Consider the following 24,975-nt stretch of genomic DNA (forward strand, 5'->3'; position numbering starts at 1 on the left):
CGCTTGTAACACACTTGTGAAATGCAGTCGGCAATTGATAGAATGGGTTATTTCATATATCATCCCAACCAAAATTTGGAATTAATCAAATACAGATAAATAATACTGAAATGGCTACTTTTTGGTTGAACACATTTGAACGAAATATTTATGATCCCCAATGTTGACCTGAAGTCGGCGCCACTGATAGACTGTTGGAATGGCGGTACTAAAACGTGTCGAAATGGGGGCATGTCGAAATGGCAGCATCATGCTGCCATTCAGACATGCCGCTGATGGATGATAATGGATGGATGATAATGCATGAATTTATTCTTTATTCTGCCATAGTATTTTTTGAAAGGGGCGGGGGGGGGGGGGAGGGCATACAAGCCATGGCCATGGATCCAGATCTGTTCCGGAGCATTTCAGCACCTCGGGCAACAGCGCAGGGTTGCCAGGTCGTGCAAAGAACGTCCTGCCCACATACCGTTCAAAATCCAACCAAAATGTCCTAGAAGCAGCCCAAATAAAAAGATATTCCATTTTGGCCAATGTTTTGAAAGTAATAATATTTGAGGGAACTTTTTCTTCTATTTTTTTTGTTGTAGCTGCGAAATGCATTGTGTGTGTGTGTGTGTGTGTGTGTGTGTGCGTGCGTGCGTGCGTGCGTGCGTGTGTGTGTGTGTGTCCACTGCCCAACCCAGCCCATCTTCTGGTGTTTAATAGTTCCAACTGAGTTTTCATAAAGATATTACAATACATATTACACCCCAACTGTTCCTGCGGTGGGTTTTGAAAGTACCCAAGAAAACCGTGACCCGCGCCTTTGAGGTTTACACCCGCGACTCTGTTTTTAAAACAACCCGTGAAGCTTGCAACCCTGCATCACCATCACCTTCGCCCCGTACTGGCAGCGATGGGAAGTTTCCAAATAATTATAATTTATGCATTCTATATAACCAGGTATTTATGTATTTTATAATCTTGTCGGTTGTGCTTTCTTCCGGCGCCTCCACAGCGCTACGCGCGGATACTGTAGGTATAACACGCTATTTTACGTTGAAATGTGACGTAATCCAGTGTTCACGAAAACGTGCACTGTCAACGTATGCTTTTGGCGACTGGGTTGAGCTGTGACGTACTCTGCGTCACCTCAGTGAAGTCAAGTAGTCCAATGGAGCGCAGCATGCCTCGCTGGTGACGTCGGTATGGGTATAAAGTGATGCGTGGTATGTGGACGCATCTACCCTCCACAGAAGTTAATGCTGGGTTTTGAGTATCAAATGCACGCGAAATTGGCATCTGGCGTATGTACTGCACGCATTTTGAAATTGTAAAACCGTGCGATCCGCACGCATATTGAAGAGACTGGGTTGGAAGGCATACTGTACATGAATCAGGCTGAGACCAGCGGGTGTCTTAGAATTTCTCCAGCAACAGCCGTGTCAATGCCTCTGCATTTGAATGATAATGAATGAATGGAACCATGTATTTTTAATGTTTACACCCAAGATTCTAGACTAGAGAGTGTGCGCCAATCAATGAAACCTCATGCGGAATCAGAGAAAGTCTAGCTCTCTTTGCTGCGCAAAGCATGTTTCAGAAATCAGCACATTTAGATAAATGCTATAGTTGTCACAGACACAAGCTATTTTTTATTATTGTAATATGGAATTATTTCAGGGAGGAAAATGCCTTGAAAAAATGTACGCACTGTGTGTGTGTGGGGATTAGGACTGGGACTGATATAGCATATGTCGGCCTATTGAATTGTTTTTTGAATTGTGTTTTAATATTTGTAGCATTCATATTAGTCTATTCTTTTCTTAGGCCACTCTGCTGTTGGCCTTGATGGGGAGATATTTTTTTGCTGCCACAAAATATAGTTTCATCCAACAACATTCCTGCGTCTCCTCCTCCTACAGAGCCCATTTCAGCACCGTGTCAGTAGACAGTTACAAGCCTACGAACGCCGTTAGAGCAGTGCACACGCGAGAAGTTTGGGGAAATGCTCTGACATTTTTTACGAAAGGTTTGAAATATCCTTTGTGAGAATGATCGTACGAGCATGGATCCATCGTCATTGGGAAACTGGGCTCTGGTCAGAACTAATTAGTGTAAGTATTGTTTGAGATCTGTTGTATGGATTTAGTATTTCAATTTAGGATTTAGATATAAGATTTAGATATAAGATTTAGATTTAGGATTTAGATTTAGATAAATAGATTTCAATTTATATATAAGATTTTACTTCAGATTTAGCATTTCAATTTAAATATACATATAAGATTTGGATTAGATATTGCTTTGACAAAGCAGTTACAATTAAAATTAGGGCATTAAGCAGACGCTTTTATCCAAAGCGACTTACATCGGTTAATAAACGCATTGACACACCGACGGCAGAGTCAACCATGCAAGGCGACAGCCAGCTCGTCAGGAGCAGTTAGGGTTAAGTGTCTTGCTCAGGGACACATCAACACTCAGCCGACCCAGATATAAAAACCAGATATAAAATGTAGATTTAGATTTAGGAATTAGATTGCATTGAAAAAACACATAGTTCAAATAGTATACATGAAAAGTGACATGAAAATTGCACTGAATTTTGGAAGTGTGCTTATTTGCTAAATATGGGGGAAATGACAGTTAACTGCATGTGTCGTTGAAAGCAGAGCGATTTATGCAAATGAGGAGGGCTCTCGAAGGCTCTCATTGATGCAGAGGACCTGTTTCAGTATGTTCCACCAAGACATGGGTCCCCCTCTCTACATTAACATGACCATAGGCACCAAAATATGTACAGCAAAGTGCTGAACTATCTCTGGATAGATTTAGAAGAGCATATAACTATTCTGTTCTTGTGAGAACTGGTAAAATGTCTTAAAAAATCATTCATTTTGATGGTATGTGTCCTCCTTGATTCTTGGTGATAACTGCTAGTGTGATCACGATTGTGTGTGTGTGTGTGTGTGTGTGTGTGTGTGTGTGTGTGTGTGTGTGTGTGTGTGTGTGTGTGTGTGTGTGTGTGTGTGTGTGTGTGTGTGTGTGTGTGTGTGTGTGTGAGAGAGAGAGAGAGAGAGAGAGAGAGAGTGAGTGAGTGAGTGCTGCATCTGGGTTATGAAAATGGTCTAGTAGGCATGTTCCTTAGGTACTAGGTTATAGTAAGTATTTTCCTTTATTAGGCCTAGTATATGGACCCCCTTATAACGCCTTGTACACCCTCTGACCACCCCATGTATAAAAGTCGAGCTCCGCCACTGCATAGATGTAGTAGGCTGTCCCTACACCCCCCGTCTTGTAATGTGGTGCTCTTTATGACCACTAGATGGAGTCAACGAGTAGCTACATAGAAGCCTTCATATACTTACTAGGTTATGATTGGATGTTGTGTGTTCTGATGCAGAGTTACGGAAGAGGATTGGGGCCACATGTGATTATATTTTTGCAATTCTGACTTTAATCTCAGAATTCTGAGTTTAAAATCTGAATTATGAGACAAACGTCTTTAAAGTCAGAATAAAAAGAGTTCTGACTTTAAAGTTAGAATTCCCCTAAAATAATATTATATGGCCTCTTCCGCATATAGGATATTTCCCCGCATTAAGCCTTTTTTTCTCTCACCATGCTGGTTCAGTAGGGTAATAGTTCTGAATGGCAACCGATGACCAACTTCTCCGGCTCTTGCCATTGGACGGATGAAACCGGTGGGCGGGGCGCCGCGCACTTTCACTTTGATACGGTGGACGAAGTCGAGACTGGTCTGCTTTTGGAAACACGCAATCTACATGATAGGAGATTAGAATATTATTAATTTTAGGGCTATTTGAGAAATCATAATATGGTGGGCATTTTAAATGTATATGTGTCTTTGTATATTCTTCACTGTTTTTCAGGAATATACCAACATAAGTCGTAATTGAATAGGCTCAATAGCAAAAGTGAAAGCATATGGAGTGTAGGCTATTGTAAAAATCCTAAACTATCCAATTGAAACTGACGTCGTGAGACAATATGCTTAAAGTTCTCTTTTTGACGGGATACCTTATGACATACACCTCCGGTAGGTTCAGAATATACATATTTTTCTAAACACACTTTCAAACCACTGTCTGAACCCCCCGTGACCATGTAACCATTTCCGTAATTAGCCCTATTACATTAAACGAGTTTCCGCTCCTGTATCTCCATAACTACTCAGTATTTAGCCCCATCATAGGCATATTAGGTTTATAAAGCTTGGGAGGCCGAAGTAAAGTTGGTTTCATATTTGATATTCAGGGCTATTCAACTATTGATTTTTATTTATTTTATAAGTACTTTAAGTACCATTTCCAAAGACGGGACTCTACTGAGATAAGCAATATCAATACAGGAGATGGGGATATCAACATGTGTTGTTTCTAGGCGAAGGAGGTGCCGACGTGGTCCTGTCATGCTCCCTGGTGGAGGAGGCATCAGGGCTGGATGACATGGGAGACAGAGCTCCGTTCTCCCGGAGTCCGGCTACACTGGTCCTGAGAGACGTGTCCGTCAGTCCAGACCAAGTGCCTGACACGCTCACCCCATTCGTCCCACCCACCGTCCCGGATCCTGACCTCATCCTCATAGAAGCCACAGGTCTCCACTTTTTAAGTTTATCAGTTAAAAACATGCCTGCAATGAGAATATCAGATTCATCTATCTCAGCCCCTCCCCCTCCTCTATCATTCTCCCTTCATCTCTCGCCCTCCCTACCTCCCACACTTCCTCTATCCATCCCTCTCTCTCCCCCCCCTCCCCCTCCACTCCTCTCTTGCACTCTACCCCTCTCACCTTACCACTCCTCTCTCTTCAGCATCCTCCCCTGCCATCCCTGACGTGGACTTGCTGCTCCACGCTGACTGCAACGAGCAGGAAGTGGCGTGTGAGATCAGCCGCTATCACCTCCCCCAGGGCGCCGCCGGGGGTGATGAGGACCACCCAGCACCCGCCCACTTCTTCATCGCCACCCTGGAGCTGGAGGGCGGTGGGCTCAGCACCGCGCTGGTGCTCCGGACCCTGGGGCTCCCGGCACCACCAGCAGCAGCAGACCCAGGGCCAGGAGACCGGACCCTGGGAAAGGGGAGGCTCGGCCTGCCGCTGAGCCGGTCGGGGTCCCTGCTGACCGAGGGTGAACATCTCAACCCTCTTAAGATAATATAACACTACATAACATAGGATCATAAAAGACAGTACTTTATGAAATCACAGATGGGAAATCAGGGGGCATCACAACACAATCACAAGACAGCAATATTACATTTTTCTTCATGTAACTAAAAATAAATGCTACATTCCATTTTTTTATATAACAAAATACAGAAAATAAAACAATCCTCACAACAAATGTAAATGATACAGAGAGTTGAGGTAGGCATTATCAATAATATATATGTATACATTGTCGAAACTATGGGCTTTGACCGTTCAATGCAAGTGCCCAGTGTCTGAGTGACTGCCTCTCTTCCAGTGGTGTTCATGGTCTTCTCCAGAGAGAAGGCGCTCACTGCTCCTCTGGGCGGGGACGTGCTCCTAAACTGTGGCTTCAGGCAGCAGGAGGCGCTGCAGGAAGTGGGACAGGAAGTCTCTGTGGAGTGGTGGTTGCAGCACCAGGGGCATGGCAAAAGGGTCCTGGACCTGAAGCTGACTGGATCCCAGGAGCACTCAGAATCAGGTGACAGCACGGCATCACACCACAGCACCCAGTGTGGAGAATTTTATTATTTTGTATATTCTAAAGTCAAGTGGCATATGGTGGCTTTTGGAAATAAACACTCAAGCAGATTTTTACATTTGGGTTCTATATCCGAGAGGCCATGCAGGACATCTTATAAGGTCCGGGCCTGAGATGAAGATTCTGACTCTAGTTTTTTTTTGAGTGTAGTAGTCAAGAGAGATGGCTCCAGCGTGGACCCCGCCTTGCTGGTGGCAGATGGTAATGCATCCTTGACCCTGCGGAAACTAAAGGTATCAGATGAGGGGACGTACATCTGTACAATCAACGTCGGCACCTTTCAGGCTCAGCAGATCATTAGACTTCATGTCAATCGTGAGTTTTCCCTCTACACATAACTTATCAATTCTAGGCATACAGTTCCTTCCGACTTTATAATATAAATAAGCTGCTGTGTTAGTGTGAATGCAATATATTATGAATTCAGTTACTTTTTATTTTTCAGAACTTCCACGTGTGTCCCTCTCAGAGGAAACGCTGGTTTCTCAGGAGTTTCCCCACAAACTGAGCTGCAATTGCCATAACTACTATCCACTGGATTGCAAGGTCCTTAACTTATATGGAAAACCATTCAACTTGGGTCGATTCGATAATTACCATTATTGCCAACCTTCTTATATCGACAAATTAATAATCTGAGTAGAAGAATATATTTTCCTAGCATAGCTTGTCTTCCTAAGCCCAAATGTCCTAAAAGTCTTAACGGTTTAAGGAGGCACATTTAACTAATTAGAACTATAATGAACTATAATAGTTGAACTAGTTATGCCCTTTTTCCACCGACAGTACCAGCTCAACTCGCCTCAACTCGACCCGCCTTTTGCGTTTCCATCGCCAAAATGTGGTACCTGGTACTTTTTCAGTCTCACCTCCGTCGAGGTTCCATGAGAGCTGCTCCGATACTTTTACGTGACGTGAACAGTCTGCTAGCCACTGATTGGCCAGAGAGTTACGTCACTGGATGAGCGCGACGTCCAAGCCTGACACCCAACACCGGGTGTTGTGCCGAAAATGGAATCCACGTCTGAAATCGCTGCCCTCTCCACTATATAGCAGTGTATATATCATATCGTCACAAGATGAGCAACTTGTCACAGAAAGCGATATGTAAGATTACATCTTCTAACGAAAAGAGGGTTTATAGTTTATAGCAGTGTTTATATCATATCATAATCATCCCAAGATGAGCAACTTGTCACAGAAAGCGGTGTTACATTTTATAGGCGACCCACAATGTAAGATGTCACTCATGATAATGAACTACGAGGGCAGTAAAATACGTAATAGTATACTAGTCATACATGTATGCATGATGTGACCCTAGATCAGGGGTCGGCAACTAAGTTTGGCCTCGGGCCATTTTTTTTCCAGCCAGCAGGTGGCGGGCTAGAACATTATCAAAGGCTAGTTCAAGGAATTGATTAATGAAAGTGCATCTGGAACTGCGAGCAGGCCCGTCAGCTGGCTTAGTCCTATGCCTACCAAGCACTAGATGACTCTTAAAAGACGTACATATAAACAAGTGTATGCCCTAATCATGTAAATGTCATGCCTGATCAAGTTGGGTAGAGGTGTTGCTGCACTGGCTCCACAGAGACAACGCAGCGATATCATCTTGAGCAGTTCTAACTGGAGAGAAAGTGAAATGCGCGAGCTGCTGATCATGTGAGAGAAGGTGATGCAGTCATATTAAACAAAAGCATTGAAAGATGGTGCGATCTACGAGAGAGACGCAGAGGATCTGTCCTTACGAGGCTTTTGTCGGGATAAAAAAATCCTAACCCGTCCCTAACCCAAAAGTGGTCAGCAAAATAAAGAATATGCTGGCGTTTTTGCACTTGTAAATAGTTAATCGCATTTGCAGCCTACCCTCAGACGTGAACTCATTCTTGCATGCGGGTGTCTCCATTCAGAAAAACATTCGGGAATATGCAAATTCTAAAGAGGTCTAGACTCTGCGCAGCCCCACCTTCTCCAGTGAACCAAGAAAGCCCGCGCCGTGATGAACGGGGGATTCTACCCCCTCGGTTTTACACAGGAAACTTGAAATAAGACTGTGAAATCGCTGGGCATGCCAAGCCTCGACCGAACCGGCTTGGCAGTGTATAAAGGCCTTATGCTGGAGAGAGGGCAGTAGTGCGCACCTAAAAAAGCAGCCAACCACTCTTAAAACACTTCACACAACACAACACAACACACACACCACGGCGGGTGCTGACTGACTGAGTGACTGACTGACTGCACGCACACACACACACACACACACACACACACACACACACACACACCACGGCGGGTGCTGATTGACTGCGCGCACACACACACACACGCACATATACACACACCATGGCGGGTGCTGTCTGACTGCGCACACAGATAAACCTCCGTTCCTGGCCTACTCACCGTTAGAAGAGCTGTAGGTGAAGTAGCCTCATCAGAGTCTCTACTTGCGTTAAACAGCAAAGTCTCAGAGCTTGGGGTCTTAAATCTTTTGTGGACTTTTGTCAACAGCTCCTGCCTTTCTCTACGTGCAGTATCACACAAAATTACTTAATGTTGGGTAGCCATGGTTGTTGTGTATAGGCCTATAGAGGGGGGTTCCATTCATTTAATATTGCATAGTTTCCAATAACTCCCGCTCAGCCACTCGCAGCTTACGCGTGACCATGACGGGTGTGTCTCAAACCTTCCGGGAGTAGTAGCAGGATTTGATTAAATTCAAAAACGGTTGTGAAAAAAAAAAGTTCACTGTATCCAGCCCTAAGCTGACAGATATAGATATTCAATATTATTAAAAAATAAAATAAAATCATTTAACTTCAGAATAATCTGGCGGACCAGATATTATGTCTGGCGGGCCAGTTATAGCCCGCGGGCCGCCAGTTGCCGACCCATGCCCTAGATGCACAGACGAAATAAGCGAAAGCGCGTTCACGCGGAGAGGGGGTGTGATTTCCGACGGGGATTCCATATTCGGTACAACACCGGCATCTTTAAATACTAGCATCAGCGTTCAGTAAACAATATGGATTGATTATTGAACACCGCCGGATCAGCGCGCAAGAACACGCTGTGGACTGTGACAGAAGTGGAGACACTCCTGTGTGTATACGTGTCTGTTTATGTGTCGCGTGGATAAGCATGCGCAGTTTTGCGAATGCATGCTATGCGACCCGCCCACGTTGAAGAGGTATTATTCTAGATGGAAACACGACGTGCCTGGAACCAAACCAAGTCGTGCCACGCGAAGTCGTGGCAAGTTGAGCTGGTACGGTCGGTGGAAAAGAGGAAATTGAGAGCAAAATAAGAATGCAAAAAAGTACCACAAAACTGAGTTAATCGTTCTTAATTTCAAGTGCACTTACATTTTGATTGCACTTCATTTCAAATGCACCTTCATTTCAAGTGTATTCGTTTTGGGTTTGTATGGTCCTTTGGTGCTCACCTTATGCACCAGTCACAATATGCCTTTTAGGTCATCCCCAACATCATCAGTATAGATCTTACATTTCTGTACACTAAACATGATATTCATTGTATTGTTTAGATGGAGTGGTTCTCTGTATTCCCTGACGACGTGGAGAGGACAGAGCTGAGCGGGGAGATGTCCCTGTCCAGCCACCGTCAGCACGGTGACGGGACCATCTCCCTGTCCTCCCACCTCTACCTCCAGCACCGCAGCCTCCCCCCCGGCACCGCCCTCATCTGCAGGGTCAGCCACCCTGCCCTGGGGGCCCCCGTCTCCATCAGCCTGGTGGTGCAGCCGCCCGCCTCCGGTAAAGGAAAGCTTCTTGTAGACGCTGTCTTACTCTTTGGTCTATTTTTCCACAGGCAAAGTTCTTATGTCAATTACTTTAGATTAAATAATGTAATAATGAAATGTACACTTCCATGAATTGCATCTTTGTTTGGTCAAATAAAATGACACCAAAGCACACATGTAGGATTCATATAATGCATAATTGATAGTCGCCGTGCGCGGACTGCGCAAAAAACTGAACCAAAGTTCATCAGGTGATGTGTCGTGTGACACCTCTGGCATTTTGGCAGTGTGCGAACTGCATGTCCAAGGCAACGTTACGGCAAACCTTTGACTTAAAACGCCACTCATGGCCTTGCCAGAACGACACATCAAGGCGACTATAAATGACCCTTTTATACACTTGCTGCTGACCCTTATGCTTTTTTGCATATTTGCAATGTGTGCAGCTTAATGAATATTTGCATTAAGCTGCAAACATTGCAGCTCAAACATGTTTGAGTGAAACTTCTCTCTGTGATCCATAGTGCGAAGAGAAGTCTACTGGATGGGGCTGGGTTTCCTGCTGATCACTGTGCTGTTCTTCTACCAGCTCATGAGATAGAACGTACGTTTAACACCTACACATGTCCTTAGACCTTTCTACTTGCACCTTGTGGCATGGTCTCAGTGTTGAAGTGCAATTTGTTTGTTTTATCTCTAGGTCTATTCCTTGAAGATTCCTGAGGTGATTTGGGGAAATCCGGTTGTAACCAGCTGTAAATTTTAATTTCTGTAGAAAGTCTTTGTTTGTTTTATTCATTATTATTATTGATGTAGTATGAAGGGCCGGTTTAGGTGCATTTGTTTGCAGTTTAGAGCAACACAGATGGCACAACTGAAAAAAATGGTACAAAATATATAAAATGGCAACGACTAGTTCCTGATGTTTAAAATAAAATCGAGCACACATACACTTCTATTGATGAGTTCTTTATTGGCATCAGCAAAAGTGGTAAGCATGCAATTTTACAGAATTATCAATTTCCAATTGCATCTCTCACTGCATTTCAATGGTAATTACCCAGTTATAATGTTGTACAGTATCCCTAGATAATTGTGATGAACACTAGGTTTAGCTTTTTTTTTACACTTCAAAATCAGTTTGGGAAAAGATATCTGGCTTTCCGTTATTTCTGACAACCATTAAAAAACCTCCAACAACCTTGAGCCAACTTCTGGTAGCAGGAAGTGACCAAGCTGACCAGACTCCTTTGAAGACCTAAACCAGTGTTGTATTGTACCACTTGATTTCCTTTCCCTATACTAATTGCATTTTCCCCCCTCAAATCACAAGTGAATTAAACAAACATTGTCCTAACTATGGAGCATCATGGCATTGCATTCGCATTAATAATACCTAGATCAAAGATACATTTATACACAGGTCCTTTAAACAACTACCAAACTGAAATTAAATAAATCGGCAGTTCGTTTCAGAAATGGCAGATATACAGGTCACACACACATACACACAACTATGGACACCCTTGCCATGCAAGTTGTAAACGAGCACCTCACTTCGGCCTTTTCTCTCGGTGACAAAGTGTGTGTCTGGTGTGGAGGGGGTCAGAGAGGAGGAGGAGGAGGAAGAGGGGCAGAGTCAAAGGGCGAACAACAAGTGGACACAAAGTTCTGAGCGACTGCAGTACAAACACAGGGTTAAGATCGGGCTATGGCTGTAAATGTTGTGAGACCTTTCTTCACAAGTCGAAGCAGTCCTGGTTAGAAAGATTGTCGTTTTTTACTGATGATTCATTTATTTAAATCTTTTTTTCTGTGCCCCCTGCCCACCGTGTTTGCAGATCTCTTCCAACAGGACTCAAGAGACCTGACTCGATAATTAGCAGCTTTATAGAGGTTTCTTTATTTTTTTCAATCTAAAATTGCTTTAGTTTACATCAAAATTAAGTTTTAACTATATGGGAAGGAGAAAAGAAAGTATGTCACTATGGTCTTTCTAAACCTTAATTACTTTTGTCTTTTCATTACACACACACACGCACATGCACACACACACACACACACACAAGAGTACACACACACACACGCACAGCCTCATCTTTACTGGTCACTTTATCTTATTTGTTATTATTAACATAAAGCCATTCATAAATTAGAGACTAAGTGAAAGACACTAAGCACAGGAAAATAAATAAACAAATAAATGAAGGATCTATATGATGAATCACCAACAAAAAAAACTATTAGCTACAACGCCTTGAATCACGAATACACACACACATACACGCACAGCAAAAAATTATCCTAATCTTAATCTAACCATGAACTTGTATTAGTAAGTATTAATGGTTGTTATCGGTAGGGTCGGGGGTGGGTGGGGACAATGTCAATTAGGCATGTCAGTATTAATTTACAAATGTCAGACACTGAAAATGGTTGAATGAACAAGCTGTGGCATATGAGGGACAGACAGGACTTCTGTGGGCTATCCTGTGTCTCCTTCTCCTGCCCAATGCTGACGTTCCCCCAGAGAGCGAGGCCTTCCCATGAGCGCCCTTAAACCCTCCCTAATATCTTTGTTTGTTTGTTTGTTTGTTTCTCTCTCTCTCTCTCTCTCTCTCTCTCTCTCTCTCTCTCTCTCCCTATATCCCGCCATCTCTCTCTATCCCGCCATCTCTCTCCATCCATCTCTCTCCAACCATCACTTTATTCCCCTCTCTTCCTCCTTTCCTTCCTTTGAGCTACACTCATCAATAAAGCATGATATGCAGAGAAGATAGGAGAATGTGATCGAGAGTCCATGTCACAACCGTAGGAGAGAGAGAGAGAGAGAGAGACAGGTGGGACATACTTCGGTGGTGTATGAATGCAGGGTGTGGGATGGAAGACTGTGAAGAGAGGGAAGAGAAGAAGGAGAAAAAAGGAGAAGTAGATTTGGCGCTTGGACTTGTGTCTTTTTTTTTCTCTCTCTTCCCTCATCTTACGTCGTCCGTTTGTCCGTCTCTAGGTGTCCGGACGAGAGCTCAGTAGAAGAAGTACACTGTCGTAGAGGGAGAGAGAGACATACAGAGACAGATAATAGCTTTACTTCATACATCTTGACAACGATTACACAGCGAGGACTCCTCCTCCACAGTCAGCAGATGGTTTTATGTTTGCATTTGGAACTGGTCATTTAGGCCTTTATTAATAATTGACTTATCAGCAGTCATGCATAATTGACAATGAAGGTTGCAGGAGCTATTCCTGATGTGGGCTTGTGAGAGAGAAAGTGCAAAGAGCATTTGTATGTGTCTCTTTCACTCATAAGAAAATATAAAATCAAATCTTGTCATCCTTTTTTAATCAAATACCTTCTTTTGCTCTTTTTGATTTAACATTAGAAAATAGGACAAGTTGAGAAACAATGTGTAGAAAGACAGGATTTCAGAGAGAATATTATCAGTAGTAAGATGTGAAAATATATATTTTTTATGTTTATTTACATGTTTGTTAGTGCACTAGCTGTGTGTTGAGGTATTTGTATTAACTAAGTTCAAAGGTCACCTATACTCTGCATAGCCACCCCCTCCCACGCACTTATTGAATGTCGTACTTCGTTATAGTACTTAGTTGTGTAGCATCTTATCCTAGCTAGGTTTGTTGGATATAGGAAACTGGTTAACCTAGAGATTGTTAGTGCTTTGCACTATGAACATCCTTACTGTACCAACAGTGATGTATTGTTTCACCTTCTTCTGACAAATGTACTTATTATAAGTTGCTTTTGATAAAAGCATCTGCTAAATGCCCTGAATGTAAATGTAAATGTAAACTACACCAGATCTATTTTCCTGAGGTCTGTTATGGTTACAGCCTGTCACTGAGCAGCATAGCTTGAAATGTTGTCATATGTGGGCATTCATATTAATTTCAATTCAAATCATCAAATTTGAACATCAGTCTTTAAAAGCAATCAAATTAAATGTCAAGGTTAAGTATGTAGGATTGACTCGTAGGATTGTGAGCCGTAGGACGCCGTTGTACGGCTCACAATCTTCTACGGCTTCTATGGCAGAGCCAATCATCGGTCGCCCTAATGATTGGCTCTGCCATCAACTCCCAGTCTTTTGTGTATCAGCCATCAGGCTTCTTACCAGCAAAGCTAATCTCAGTGATTACATTGATCACATGGGCACATCCCCCTAATGGGCACATCCCCCCAATAGGCACATCCCCCCAATGGACACATCCCCCCAATGGCCACATCCCCCCAATAGTTGCACAGCTCACTTCCTATGGACATCCAATGACCATCACCTCAATGTAAAGTTAGTATTCATCATTTCTCCTAAGCTTTATATTTAATATATTGTCTACTCTCATTCCCAGGTCCATATTCCCCATCCTTACAGTCTCTGGAACTACTGCTTGTGTGTTTTAGTATTATTTTTTTGGCATTTCTGCCATTGTCTTTGCTAATTTTTACCAAATCTCTTTTTAAAAATGTTTTATTTTTCCATTTCTAAATCTTTATGCTGTTCAGAATCCCCGTGTTATACTGTGAATAAGATAAATAAAACACATGCAAATCGATGAGTACATTCTAAATTATTTCTATAAAGTATATCAACCATATCAAAATAAGCAGGACCTTGTACTCACAGAAAAGTATTCCAACCACAATGACTCCGATAATTCCCATCATGATCATCATCTGAAAGAACAGAACATCTCATGTGTGAACAGGCATTTCATATGTGACACAGCAGCAGCGTCTGTCATTCAGGCATTCTCATGTGGAATCACAACACTGCCTCTACCTACCATACTAGGTGTATTTACACACACACACAAAATGAATACTTGAAAGCATGTTATTGTTTTATCGTTCATTTGTACTATTACACAGAGTTGTTTGCCTGCTGTTAAAATCAGCCTTCACATGACCATGTGGCCTGAAGTCTTCCTCCTCATCCGCTCCTTTCAGTGTGTGTGCATGTTGGCATTAATGTGTGTGTGTGTTTTTGTGTGTGTGCGTGCATGCCCTCATGCTTATGTGCATGTGAGCATTAGTGTGTGTGTGTGTGTGTGTGTGTGTGTGTGTATCCTCATGCTTGTGTGCATATGAGCATTAGTGTGTGTGTGTGTGTGTGTGTGTGTGTGTATCCTCATGCTTGTGTGCATGTGAGCATTAGTGTGTGTGTGCAGGGGAAAGATGGCCTCCCTAGCGCATATGCTGCGTGCATGCCTCAGTGCAGCCCACCTTGGCACGCTGCTGTGGCTTCACCCGCTCACCCTCCAAATAGTGGAATTCTACAGCAACCACTTCCACATTCCACCATGATCAAGCTAGGCGCTTGATCAACTCATTACACATTTAGGCGCATGCCCCTAATCTAAGATATTGTCTCTGACATTGTGTGACTGGTGTGTGTGTCTTGGCACATGCTCTGATTTCTGAAAAGATGCTTACCTTGCAGTTCTTCCACCAGTACTTGTTCTTAAGCTTGGCAGCGCAGCTTTCAAACTGGGAGGCCCCTGCCTGCAGTGCGTCGGCCCGGTCGTCCAGCTCTGACAGCTTCTGATCCCTCTCCAGCACCTTGTCCACGTTCACCCGCATGATGTCCACCACCTGGTGGCGCATCACCGGGGCAGCAAGTTGGGTTGAGGAAGATTTTAAAAGGAGATACATAGATTGAATATTAAAATAATTAAAAACGGCAATGTTTTAAAATGTATATGGCAGGAAGGTCTAAGAAACAAAGAGGCACCGCTGTAGGGTAACACATTATATAATTGAAAATGATGTAAATTCTGTGTCCACATTGTGTGTTCTGTGTGTGTGTGTTTGTGTGTGTGTGTGTGTGTGTGTGTGTGTATTTGTGTATTTGTGTGTGTGTCTGTGTATTTGTGTATGTGTGTATGTTTGTATATTTGTGTGTGTCTATGTGTGTGTGCGTTTGTATGTCTATCTGTGTGTGTGTGTGTGTGTTTGTATATTTGCATGTGTGTGTTTGTTTTTGTGTGCGTGTGTGTGTATGTGTGTGTGTGTGTGTGTGTGTGTGTGTGTTTGTGTGTGTGTGTGTGTGTGTGTGTGCTTGAGCTCTGCCCACCTCGTCGACTTGGGTCTGTGTCTGTTGTAGCCTGCGGTTGCTGGAGGTGTTGGGGGGGCCTGGTGGGGCTCCATCAGGACCGGGAGCACCAGGGGGTCCGGCGGCGGCAGCATCTGGGGCGGACCTGGGCAGGAAGCAGGGGGAGGGAGAGGGTGTTATGGCGGATGTGATGAATGGTGGTGGAAATGGTGAAGTCAGGTCTGTATTGCTTTCATTACTAGTAGTAGTAGAGGTGGTAGTAGCACTAAGAGATGTACTAGTAGCAGTAGTAGTAATCAGTAGTAATTATTGATTAGAGCGACAGCGCGAGAGAGACAGACAGAGAGCAATAGAGAGAGAGAGAGCGCGTGCGCGTGCACGAGAGAGAGAGAGAGGAAATTAATTAAGAACAAGGTGAATATAGTGGTCAGCGTTGATCATTCAATCATCATCAACCATTGGGACAAATAGGTCGAGTAGTGTTGTGCCTGGGGGTTGGGAGGCTGCAGAGAGCAGCTACATCAAAGTATACTATAGGGTACAGGAGCACTGAACACAGCGGCTGCCAAGGGAGAGGCCTGTGTTCTCAGAAGTGCTGCCTTGAGAGAGGTATGACTTTCTATAAATCAGCATTAATGCATCCCTAAAAGGTTCTTACCATATTGATGCAGTTCTAATACTGTACTTAATGGATGACTACTTAGCGTAATTAGTATTGTGGCCTAGGTCTTCATTATTCTGATATAATTTTGCCAACTCTGGCCTATTTCAATAACAAACCTATAATAACCTTAGACAAATCGATGATGTGGCATGATAAACCATTATAAAGGATATTTGATCAATTCAATGTGTTTTTCTGTATCTGTGTGTTTGTGCGTGCGTGCTTGCGTGCGCGTTCATGTGCGTGTTTGTGTAGGCCTATTTATCTTAAATTGCAATAATAACATCAAAGTCACTACGGGGACTTGGATAACCGTCCTACGCATTTCCAATGCAATCTTGAAACGGCAAGCTTTGAATCATGTTTGAGTCTTCTATATATAATTTAGTGGTGTGATGACGGTGAAAATGACTTGCGTCAGCAGAATCTTTCAAGCCGAAACAAATCGGGAGTCCAAATCCAATCAGAAAGAAACAGCATCAACTCATCAGCCCACTCATTTCAACCCGTTTGCATTAAAAAATGTTTGACAGTAGGCTAAATTTTCTTCTAAAGAGAGTAACCTACAATAGAAACCCTGCATTAGTACTCACATTTTCAATGCAGCTGTTTCGAACTGACTCACTCAGCGATGAAGAGGAGGAGGAGGAGGGGTGATGGGGCGCAGAGACCAGGGTCTGAAGTAGAAGAAGGGGCGGGGGGGGGCAAGACCACAAAATACACCAGACATATTAGGGCATTGGTCCAAACGAAGTCCAATAATTCAATTACCAAAGTGAATAAAGTGGCAGACAGAGATGAAATAAAGCCCCTAGGTTATTGGTGCAGTATTTTACAAGGAGCCGTTCGCACTGCAAGTCATCAGCGGAATAGCCTACCGCAGGACGAGGGCAATAACTCACTCAACGCACCACAGCGGGACCACAAAGTGAACCGGGCAATGCAATCTCAAGAGAAAAGTAATTGTATCACGTAATCCATTAAATATATCCAAAAAGCAGGTGGAAAGGTGTAAGCTTTTCGAGGAGCCGATATTCCAAAGGATGATGCGGTCCTCAAAGATGCTCCAAACTGAACGAAAAAAAAACACGCCTTTGACGTCGTGTGAGTTGCCTCCTCTTAATCTCAGCACTGGCCCATTAAACGCTTACGAATTCAAAATGAGCCATTAAAGGGAAAATGTCGTCTTAACCTCTTTAATATACCACTGCTGTCTACCTCCCTCTCCAGACGAACGCGGTGTTTTTTGGCGGTGAAGTGCGGTAGTTCGGGCTCTCCGGTGGGTTACGGCACTCTACTGCAATGATGCGACGCTCCCGTGGCTCCCTCCACTTGGACTAGGAACGCTGGTGCGGTATAGGCTAGCGGCTCTTCCCAACCCGCCCCCTCTCTCCCCTGCTCTCACACTCCCTCCCTCCATCCCTCCCACCATACACCATGCAGTACTGCAGCTTTCTGTCGGATAGGGCGTGCAGCAGGCCCACACTGCGGTACAGTGGTTGCCCTTACAGATTTGTTGACTCGACTTTTTTCCTCCCTCTCCGCTTGTCCCGGGTTGTATTGTAGGTAGATTGTGTTGTATTATATACATCTGATAGTTTGTTTTCCGTAATGCCACTCTATGCTGTTCGGCTTTATTCCATCGATGGCTACTAATTGGAGAAAAAACAAGTGTGCTAAATGGTTCCAGGAGGCTCGTGCTCCCCCCACCCTCCTACCTCCCCCCACCCTGATACTACACGCAGGCCTACATCGCTCCGTTGGAGACGTCACTTGCGAGGACGCATGACCAGGTTTCAGTAGATTGCTGTAGTTCCATACGCTGTAGTTTTTACAATGAAGTAAATAGCAGGGACTGAGAATAATAATGTAATATAATAAAAAATAATCCTTCATTTATGTCACATATTTTTATTTGTGTAAGAAATGGAATCTCACAACAGTGTTCTTCACATATAACAAAGTTTAATCACAAATCCGGTATGCCAGTCACAAGTCATCACAACATAACGCTGAGATTCCAATAGTCCTGCATTGAGAAACACAATGAGGTTGTGTGACATCCACATGTCCTCCTGTCTCTGGTTCCTCCCCCCGCTCCTCATCGGTACTTGCCGACGCGGTTGAAGTGGCGATACAAGTAGCGGATCCTCTTGTCGAGGTTGAGCCTGTCCTGAGTCATCATCCTCTCACCCACCAGTTTTCTCTTCCTGATTAGCCGCTGCAGCTCATTGCCCTGGAAGGCCTTCAGCCAGCTCGGGCCCACCATCAGGTCCTTGGGGTGTGCTTTGAAGTCCCCTAGGAAGCCACAAAAACACAGCCATTAATAAGAGCCCGACACAAAGCGCTTATCGCCCCTGTATTTCATTTCACCTAAAATAAACCTGGATTTGCTGGGTCTGAATCGTTGGGGTCCTGTTAAATGTGGCTTGTGTATTTTAATTGTCTCTTGAGCCGATACAAATAAGAAAAAGCTCTTGAGTATAACATGTCAGAATCTCACCTTTTATTGAAAAAAATGGGGGCAATATTTTATTCATTTATAAATAGAGATGATGGCTGCATGTAAATGATACCGGTATTTATGTAATGATACACAATGGTGAAGACATCATTGTGAATGTCTTCTTGATGGGTGGTGGGGAAAAGGTTAGCCACCGGGGAAATGGACCGCATGAAATGGTGGACAAACCCCGATGCCCTGAGGAAACGGAACAACTGTTACTTGGGATTTCTGCGTGACCTGAATTAAGTTTAAATACAACAGGAATGGAAATGTTTAAGAATTTGCAGGCCTGGTGATTACGGAATAGATTAAAGAAAATGTCAAATGTCATGTTATTGAATTAATTGTAGGAACATTGTTGCATGCTTTTTGAGGAGGAATCTTCTAAATGTTGGTTGTATGTTATGATATGCCCACGATGATAAAGTAGGTAGAGTAGAGTATAATCAATACGCCATTGCTTTCATCATCCTTTCGCTTTATCATCATTCCCAGTGGGGCTGGCCCGGATACATATTATCATGCTTTGAATATTCTTAAGGTTTCCAAAGGAATATCCTAATAATCGTTGGAGGAAAAATAATGAAAAGAAGTACACGCATAGTGCGTATCTTTCACTGCCTGCAACGTAGCAGGCTGAGACCACTGATGCAGGATCTAGTTCTTATCGATTTATCACTTTTTTCCTTTTCATTTCTAAAGTGGTTCAATAGGTAAAACAAAGCAAAATAGAAAAACAACAAAATCACGTTGGTGGATTTCGGATCCACTGATCAGTCTGAGTCAGACTTGGTTAAGGCAGAGCTTCAATGCAGCCTAAAGGTTTCCGAACCCACGGTTACCGAAGTATGAGAGTAGGCCTACTTAAGATGATCACAAAGCAGATAGGTGTTTTGAATATTGTGCACAGTGTTGAACATATTTCACAGCAGGATAGTGCTGCTTACCCGGTGGCAAATCACACAGGCGCTATAGTGGGGGACAGATTGACATAAAATGAAGAAAACATTGCTACCTGTTCTATTCATGTTTACAAAATAACCAACATATTATTAGTAGTCAAGGCTTTTTGGTGTCTTTTGGACTCGTTGAAATAGCTGCTAAATACGTTTACTTAACACCCTTCTGATACCACTAACCAGGGGGTTAATGGCTCGTGTATCCTCACACTGGACGGCAGCCGTCAAAATGCTACGGGAATATTCGAATAACGTTTCAATATCCAAAACTAAGGAATGATAATCGGATTATCCCATATTTGGTCTTTCTGACGACTGCTACCGTTGCAACAACTGAAGCGTGGCTGTGAAGCATACGCTGACTTCCAGCTCCCTTACAAAATCGTTATATATATATTTTATTATATATATAACGATTTTAACCTAGCCTTCTACCCGCAGTCCCTTAATGTGCACAGACATTAAACATATATATTCTTTCTGTATTTTAATTGTTTCATAAATAAAACAACCATTGGAATACTGAATTGAGATTAAAATACCTAACGAACAAACTAATACCGAATATTCGGGATATAATATTATATTATATCCCGAATATTATAGTGCATCCAACTAATATTGTTGGATGCACTTTTCAATCTTAACTTTGTGCAGCGTTTTGATTTGCCACATATGAATACATATTAGCACATAGAAAACACATAACATGTGGTCCCTTGTTGACGAGATTGCATCAGAGCATATATAATTAGTAATGCTCACTGTAGAGCGGGTTTTTGCAAACAAAACTGGGTCCCGTCTATCTCAACTTGAATAACATGCCATTAACCCGCCGTTACCAAATGGTATATATGTAATTATGTAAATGAACAATTCTGCATCCAACAATCATGACACAGAAGAAGCAGTCCTCTTTATTTGCTCACACTAGGTTGTGAAAACTTACCCAGGATGCCAATGTTGTCATAAACTCCAAACATGGATCTCTTCTCTGTCCATCTGTCCACCTTCTTCAGCTCTGGGATAGAATGCATCCTGACTCGATGGCCCATCCCTGGAGGGAAACACACACCAGATGTGAAGGTTTCTATTTGGTGCTGAATACGAAGGCTACTCTACTTTAAAATTGTGTATTTAGCAGACAGTGATCCATATTAGCAGACTGACAATGAATGCAGATACATGTCGATAGGAGCAGGTAGGGGTCTTGCTCAAAGATGCCTATAGGTAGCTCTGGGTTTCAGCCATTGACTTTGACCCGAGGGCAAAACACCCTACGAGGGCTATGGAAATAGCCAGTCGTGTACTGTAAACCGACATTTTAATTGAACATCAGCCACTACACCATTATATAATACATACGCAAACGTGTTGTATCAAATCGCAGTTCTTACCAGTGGATATGCTCCTAGCTGCTCGAAGTAGAGATCCTGGGAGCTGACATAAGGGCACGCCGCATTTCAACAACCCTCCCAACATAGACATGGTGATAACCTGTGAGAAGCAAAAATACACGAATAAAAGTATCTTCGACGACAGATTTGATGTAAGTAGACGTCAGGAAATATATAACTAGCTGAGCTGTTCTTGTATGCAACTTTAACACAGCCCTGTCATTAAGGATCATACAATGACCCCTAGTCGTGCGCTCACTGCTAACTTAGGTATCTTTATAATGAAAACATAAGTAAACAAGTAATGAAAAAATTACCAGTATAGGTATTTTCAAAAACAGTGTTTATGCGGAATCGTTTGATTTGTAATGTAAATCATAACACGATAAATAAGAAAAAGGCAAAGTATTATTGAAAACACAACATGCTCGCTTTTCCCACTTCCATTTTACATCGTAGCCCAGAATGCATAGCGCTTACCGTAATACACGCTTACCGTAATACGCGCAGTGTAACGCACGCAAAAGAACAGCGTCCGAGTGGAATTGATTCAGTGTCGTTATGGCATATTTTCACCGCAAGAAGAGCACAGTGGATTATCTTAAATCTTTCTGTATCCTAAATAATAACTTAAAATTAGTGACGTAAAAATAGTTGTAGTGTTGAACTATATTAAACGTTTATTATTGTATGTGTTACGTTCTTATACAGATTAAAGATTAAACAGATAAGATTTAAAGTGTTACAAAAATCAGCTGATAACCTCCTCATTCAAAGTTAAATATGAAAGACAGACAGAGAGACGGACAGACAGACAGAAACACATACCAACACACACACACACACACACACACACACACACACACACACACACACACACACACAACACACACTCTCACACACACACACACACACACACACACACACACACACACACACACACACAGTCGGGCACAGAACTGACACATATGTTTCATTCTTTCCGGAAGAACACAATCATTTATTACAATGCTGTGATGTTTGCTTAATAGTCCTGGACTTGTTAAATAACCCATTACAACATTACACTTTGATTACAACATATTAGAGTGTACAATGGGCAACACTACTGCTGCGAGCCCCTTTTTAAAGAACACACTGTATTGGGGACAACAATCATGTATATTTATTTGGTCTTTGTTAACTAGAGCTCATCACCTCCAGCTGGCTTTTCCTGCTCTCTCCTGGTGTTTGGCATGAGGAGGCTGAGGTGTTGGTAGGGGAGGGATCCCCTGCAGGCTGTTTTACCCTGTCACATCACAAGTACAAAATGTTTTTTTACATGTAATGATGTAACAAGCATTTTGATATGGATAAAGCGTCCATATTGCTCTCCATACTATCTTTATTATCAGAAAATAGATATTCATAAAAATAGATATATAATACGAAAGCATGTGACCTGAAGGCCCCTGTGGGCCTACAGCAGCGTGTGGAGAAAGGACCGGGGTGGTTTGGAGTACTACAGCACCGCGTGGACCCAGCGGGGGTCCACCAGCTTTTAGCCTTGAATAGCCACACTTATTTACAGTAGTGTATGAAGGGACTGCCACCAAGTGTTCACTACAGTGGTGTATGAAGGGGCCGTCACCAGGTGCTCACTACAGTGGTGTATGAAGGGGCCGTCACCAGGTGCTCACTACAGTGGTGTATGAAGGGGCCGTCACCAAGTGTTCACTACAGTGGTGTATGAAGGGGCCGTCACCAGGTGCTCACTAAAGGGGTGTATGAAGGGGCCGTCACCAGGTGCTCACTACAGTGGTGTATGAAGGGGCCGTCACCAAGTGTTCACTACAGTGGTGTATTTAGGCACCGTCACCAAGGGCTCACTACAGTGGTGTATTTAGGCACCGTCACCAAGTGCTCACTACAGGGGTGTATGAAGGGGCCGTCACCAAGTGCTCACTACAGCGGCGTAAGTGATCATAAATGTGAATCTAGTTCTGCAGGCTTGATATTATTTTATAGGTAAGGAATTAACCACGTTGTGTTTGTCGCGGCCGCATCAGGAGTGGTTTATTCTGCTTGTACCACACTTACTATCAACGATTAAATATTAGTTACTTTTCACTATAATGTTATTGTTCTTTAATCAACTAAGTCCACTGGAAAAAAAATTGAAAAGAAAACTTCTGGTTGCTAGTTGTATTTGACCGCTGTTGTGAATGTTTGTAGCGCATTGCTTCAGAACTGTTAAAAGGAAGGAAGAGTTCTCCTGTTATTGAACGATAATGCACACCCTTGGAACGGTATTGACCAATCAGTATCAAGTATTTAACAATGCTGTGGCATAAGTGTATACATCTCTCCCTATGTGTTGCTGTGTCTATAGCTCATCAGCGCCGGTGGAAGGCACCGAGCTGGTGGTCCTCAGTTGTAATGTGACCCCTTGGCCCAACGCAGCCACGCTGGAGGCTGAACGGAGAACCCATCAGGCCTCAGGAGAATCAGATCAATGAGATGGAGGGGGTAGCGGTCCTTCAGAGGGTGCTGAGGATCAGGGCCTCCCAGAGCCTAGCAGGAGAGTGGAGCTGTGAGGTGAGCACAGAGGAGAGCATCTAACGGTCACAGGTGAGAATCCAAGGAACCAAGAATCAGATCAGATACAGATGACTTCAGATGACAACATACAATACATGTAGTTGAAAAACACATAATCTATCATAACACAATAGAAATATCAAAAATGTGCACTTTTTGACGTGTGTAAGTCTAAATAAATCAGCATAAAGGATATACCGCATTATAGATATATATACACCCGACCGAGGACCAGATCCGGGTTTATGCGGCGGTGGGTTCAGAAGTCACTCTACCCTGCGTGTTCAGTCACGGTGCAATCCCATCCCTGTCTAGGAGAAAACCAGCGGTATATTGAACCGTTCCAGCTGCCTCCTTCCTCCTCCTCCACCACCTCCTCCTCCTCCTCCTCCTCCTCCTCCTCCTCCTCCCCCCAGTGCCCCTCAGATGTGTCTGCTAGCCTTGGGGTCATAGGGCCCTACCACTAGGGGACCACCAGTAGTACATTATTCTGAGTACATTCTGAGGGGATGTTCTCAGAATAATGTAAAACATTAATTTGAAATGACTGAATGCTCTATAATGCTCTCATTTACTATTAAATATATATATTATATTAATATATATTATATTATTTATATTAGGGCATTTGGCAGACGCTTTTATCCAAATCGACTTACATCGGTTAATACACACATTGACCACCGACAGCAGAGTCAACCATGCAAGGCGACAGCCAGCTCGTCAGGAGCAGTTAGGGTTAAGTGTCTTGCTCAGGGACACATCAACACTCAGCTAGGAGGAGCTGGGGATCGAACTAGCAACCTTTCGGTTACAAGACAACTGCTGTACCTCCTGAGCTAAGCCGATTGCTTTATTTTATTGATTTGCATTTATATCTAATGTAAGAAATATATAATTCATTGAAATGAAACAATTAGGTTTACTTGACTATCAGGGTGCATTGATAACACTTTTCTGCTTCCTTTTTCAGTTGATAGCAACAGAGGAGACCCTGAGATGCTGACATGTCAGCTGAGTGATGACAGTGAGGTCACTCAGTATCATTGGGTCCACATCACCGAAGACACCAACGGTTCCCCAATTACCACCTCCAATCAACAGGGGAAACCCCTGAGGTTTCCCGGGGTTACAGACACTCTGGGCCAAAGGGCTTGCCACTTCTATGGGAAAAAGGGCATGCTGTGAAATGCATCTTACCCCACTGAAAAGTTCGAAGAAACATTTTGAACTTTTGTGGCATCAGGGGCTAATCAGGGGCCTTACCAATTATAATTGGTAACAATCATATGGAA

General features: G+C 43.2%; 3 protein-coding genes across 3 annotated transcripts; 1 reads left to right on the top strand and 2 right to left on the bottom strand.

The window, feature by feature from the left end:
• The first annotated feature begins 3,715 nt into the window (after positions 1 to 3,715).
• On the top strand, positions 3,716 to 10,836 carry tapbpl (TAP binding protein like). The gene is made up of 9 exons (XM_079746437.1): positions 3,716 to 4,045; positions 4,390 to 4,602; positions 4,820 to 5,134; positions 5,474 to 5,677; positions 5,888 to 6,052; positions 6,183 to 6,283; positions 9,285 to 9,513; positions 10,025 to 10,104; positions 10,201 to 10,836. The coding sequence occupies exons 1-8, from the start codon at positions 3,997 to 3,999 to the stop codon at positions 10,099 to 10,101; spliced, it is 1,353 nt and encodes a 450-aa protein (XP_079602563.1). The 5' UTR covers positions 3,716 to 3,996; the 3' UTR covers positions 10,102 to 10,104; positions 10,201 to 10,836.
• Positions 10,837 to 12,480: 1,644 nt separating this feature from the next.
• LOC307085133 (vesicle-associated membrane protein 2-like) lies at positions 12,481 to 16,855 on the bottom strand (the record flags this gene model as incomplete). The annotated part of the gene is made up of 5 exons (XM_079749810.1): positions 16,832 to 16,855; positions 15,596 to 15,719; positions 14,956 to 15,114; positions 14,134 to 14,196; positions 12,481 to 12,540 (listed from the first exon to the last, which is right to left on the bottom strand). Coding segments are annotated over exons 1-5 (408 nt in total). The 5' UTR covers positions 16,834 to 16,855.
• A 1,297-nt stretch (positions 16,856 to 18,152) lies between these two features.
• mrpl51 (mitochondrial ribosomal protein L51) lies at positions 18,153 to 21,552 on the bottom strand. The gene is made up of 4 exons (XM_079745452.1): positions 21,418 to 21,552; positions 21,101 to 21,200; positions 20,653 to 20,760; positions 18,153 to 18,536 (listed from the first exon to the last, which is right to left on the bottom strand). Exons 2-4 carry the CDS (start codon positions 21,189 to 21,191, stop codon positions 18,340 to 18,342), a joined length of 396 nt encoding a protein of 131 aa, XP_079601578.1. The 5' UTR covers positions 21,192 to 21,200; positions 21,418 to 21,552; the 3' UTR covers positions 18,153 to 18,339.
• Between the last annotated feature and the right edge of the window lie 3,423 nt (positions 21,553 to 24,975).

Source organism: Pollachius pollachius (genome assembly GCF_949987615.1).
Source record: "Pollachius pollachius genome assembly, chromosome: 1".
NCBI lineage: Eukaryota > Metazoa > Chordata > Actinopteri > Gadiformes > Gadidae > Pollachius > Pollachius pollachius.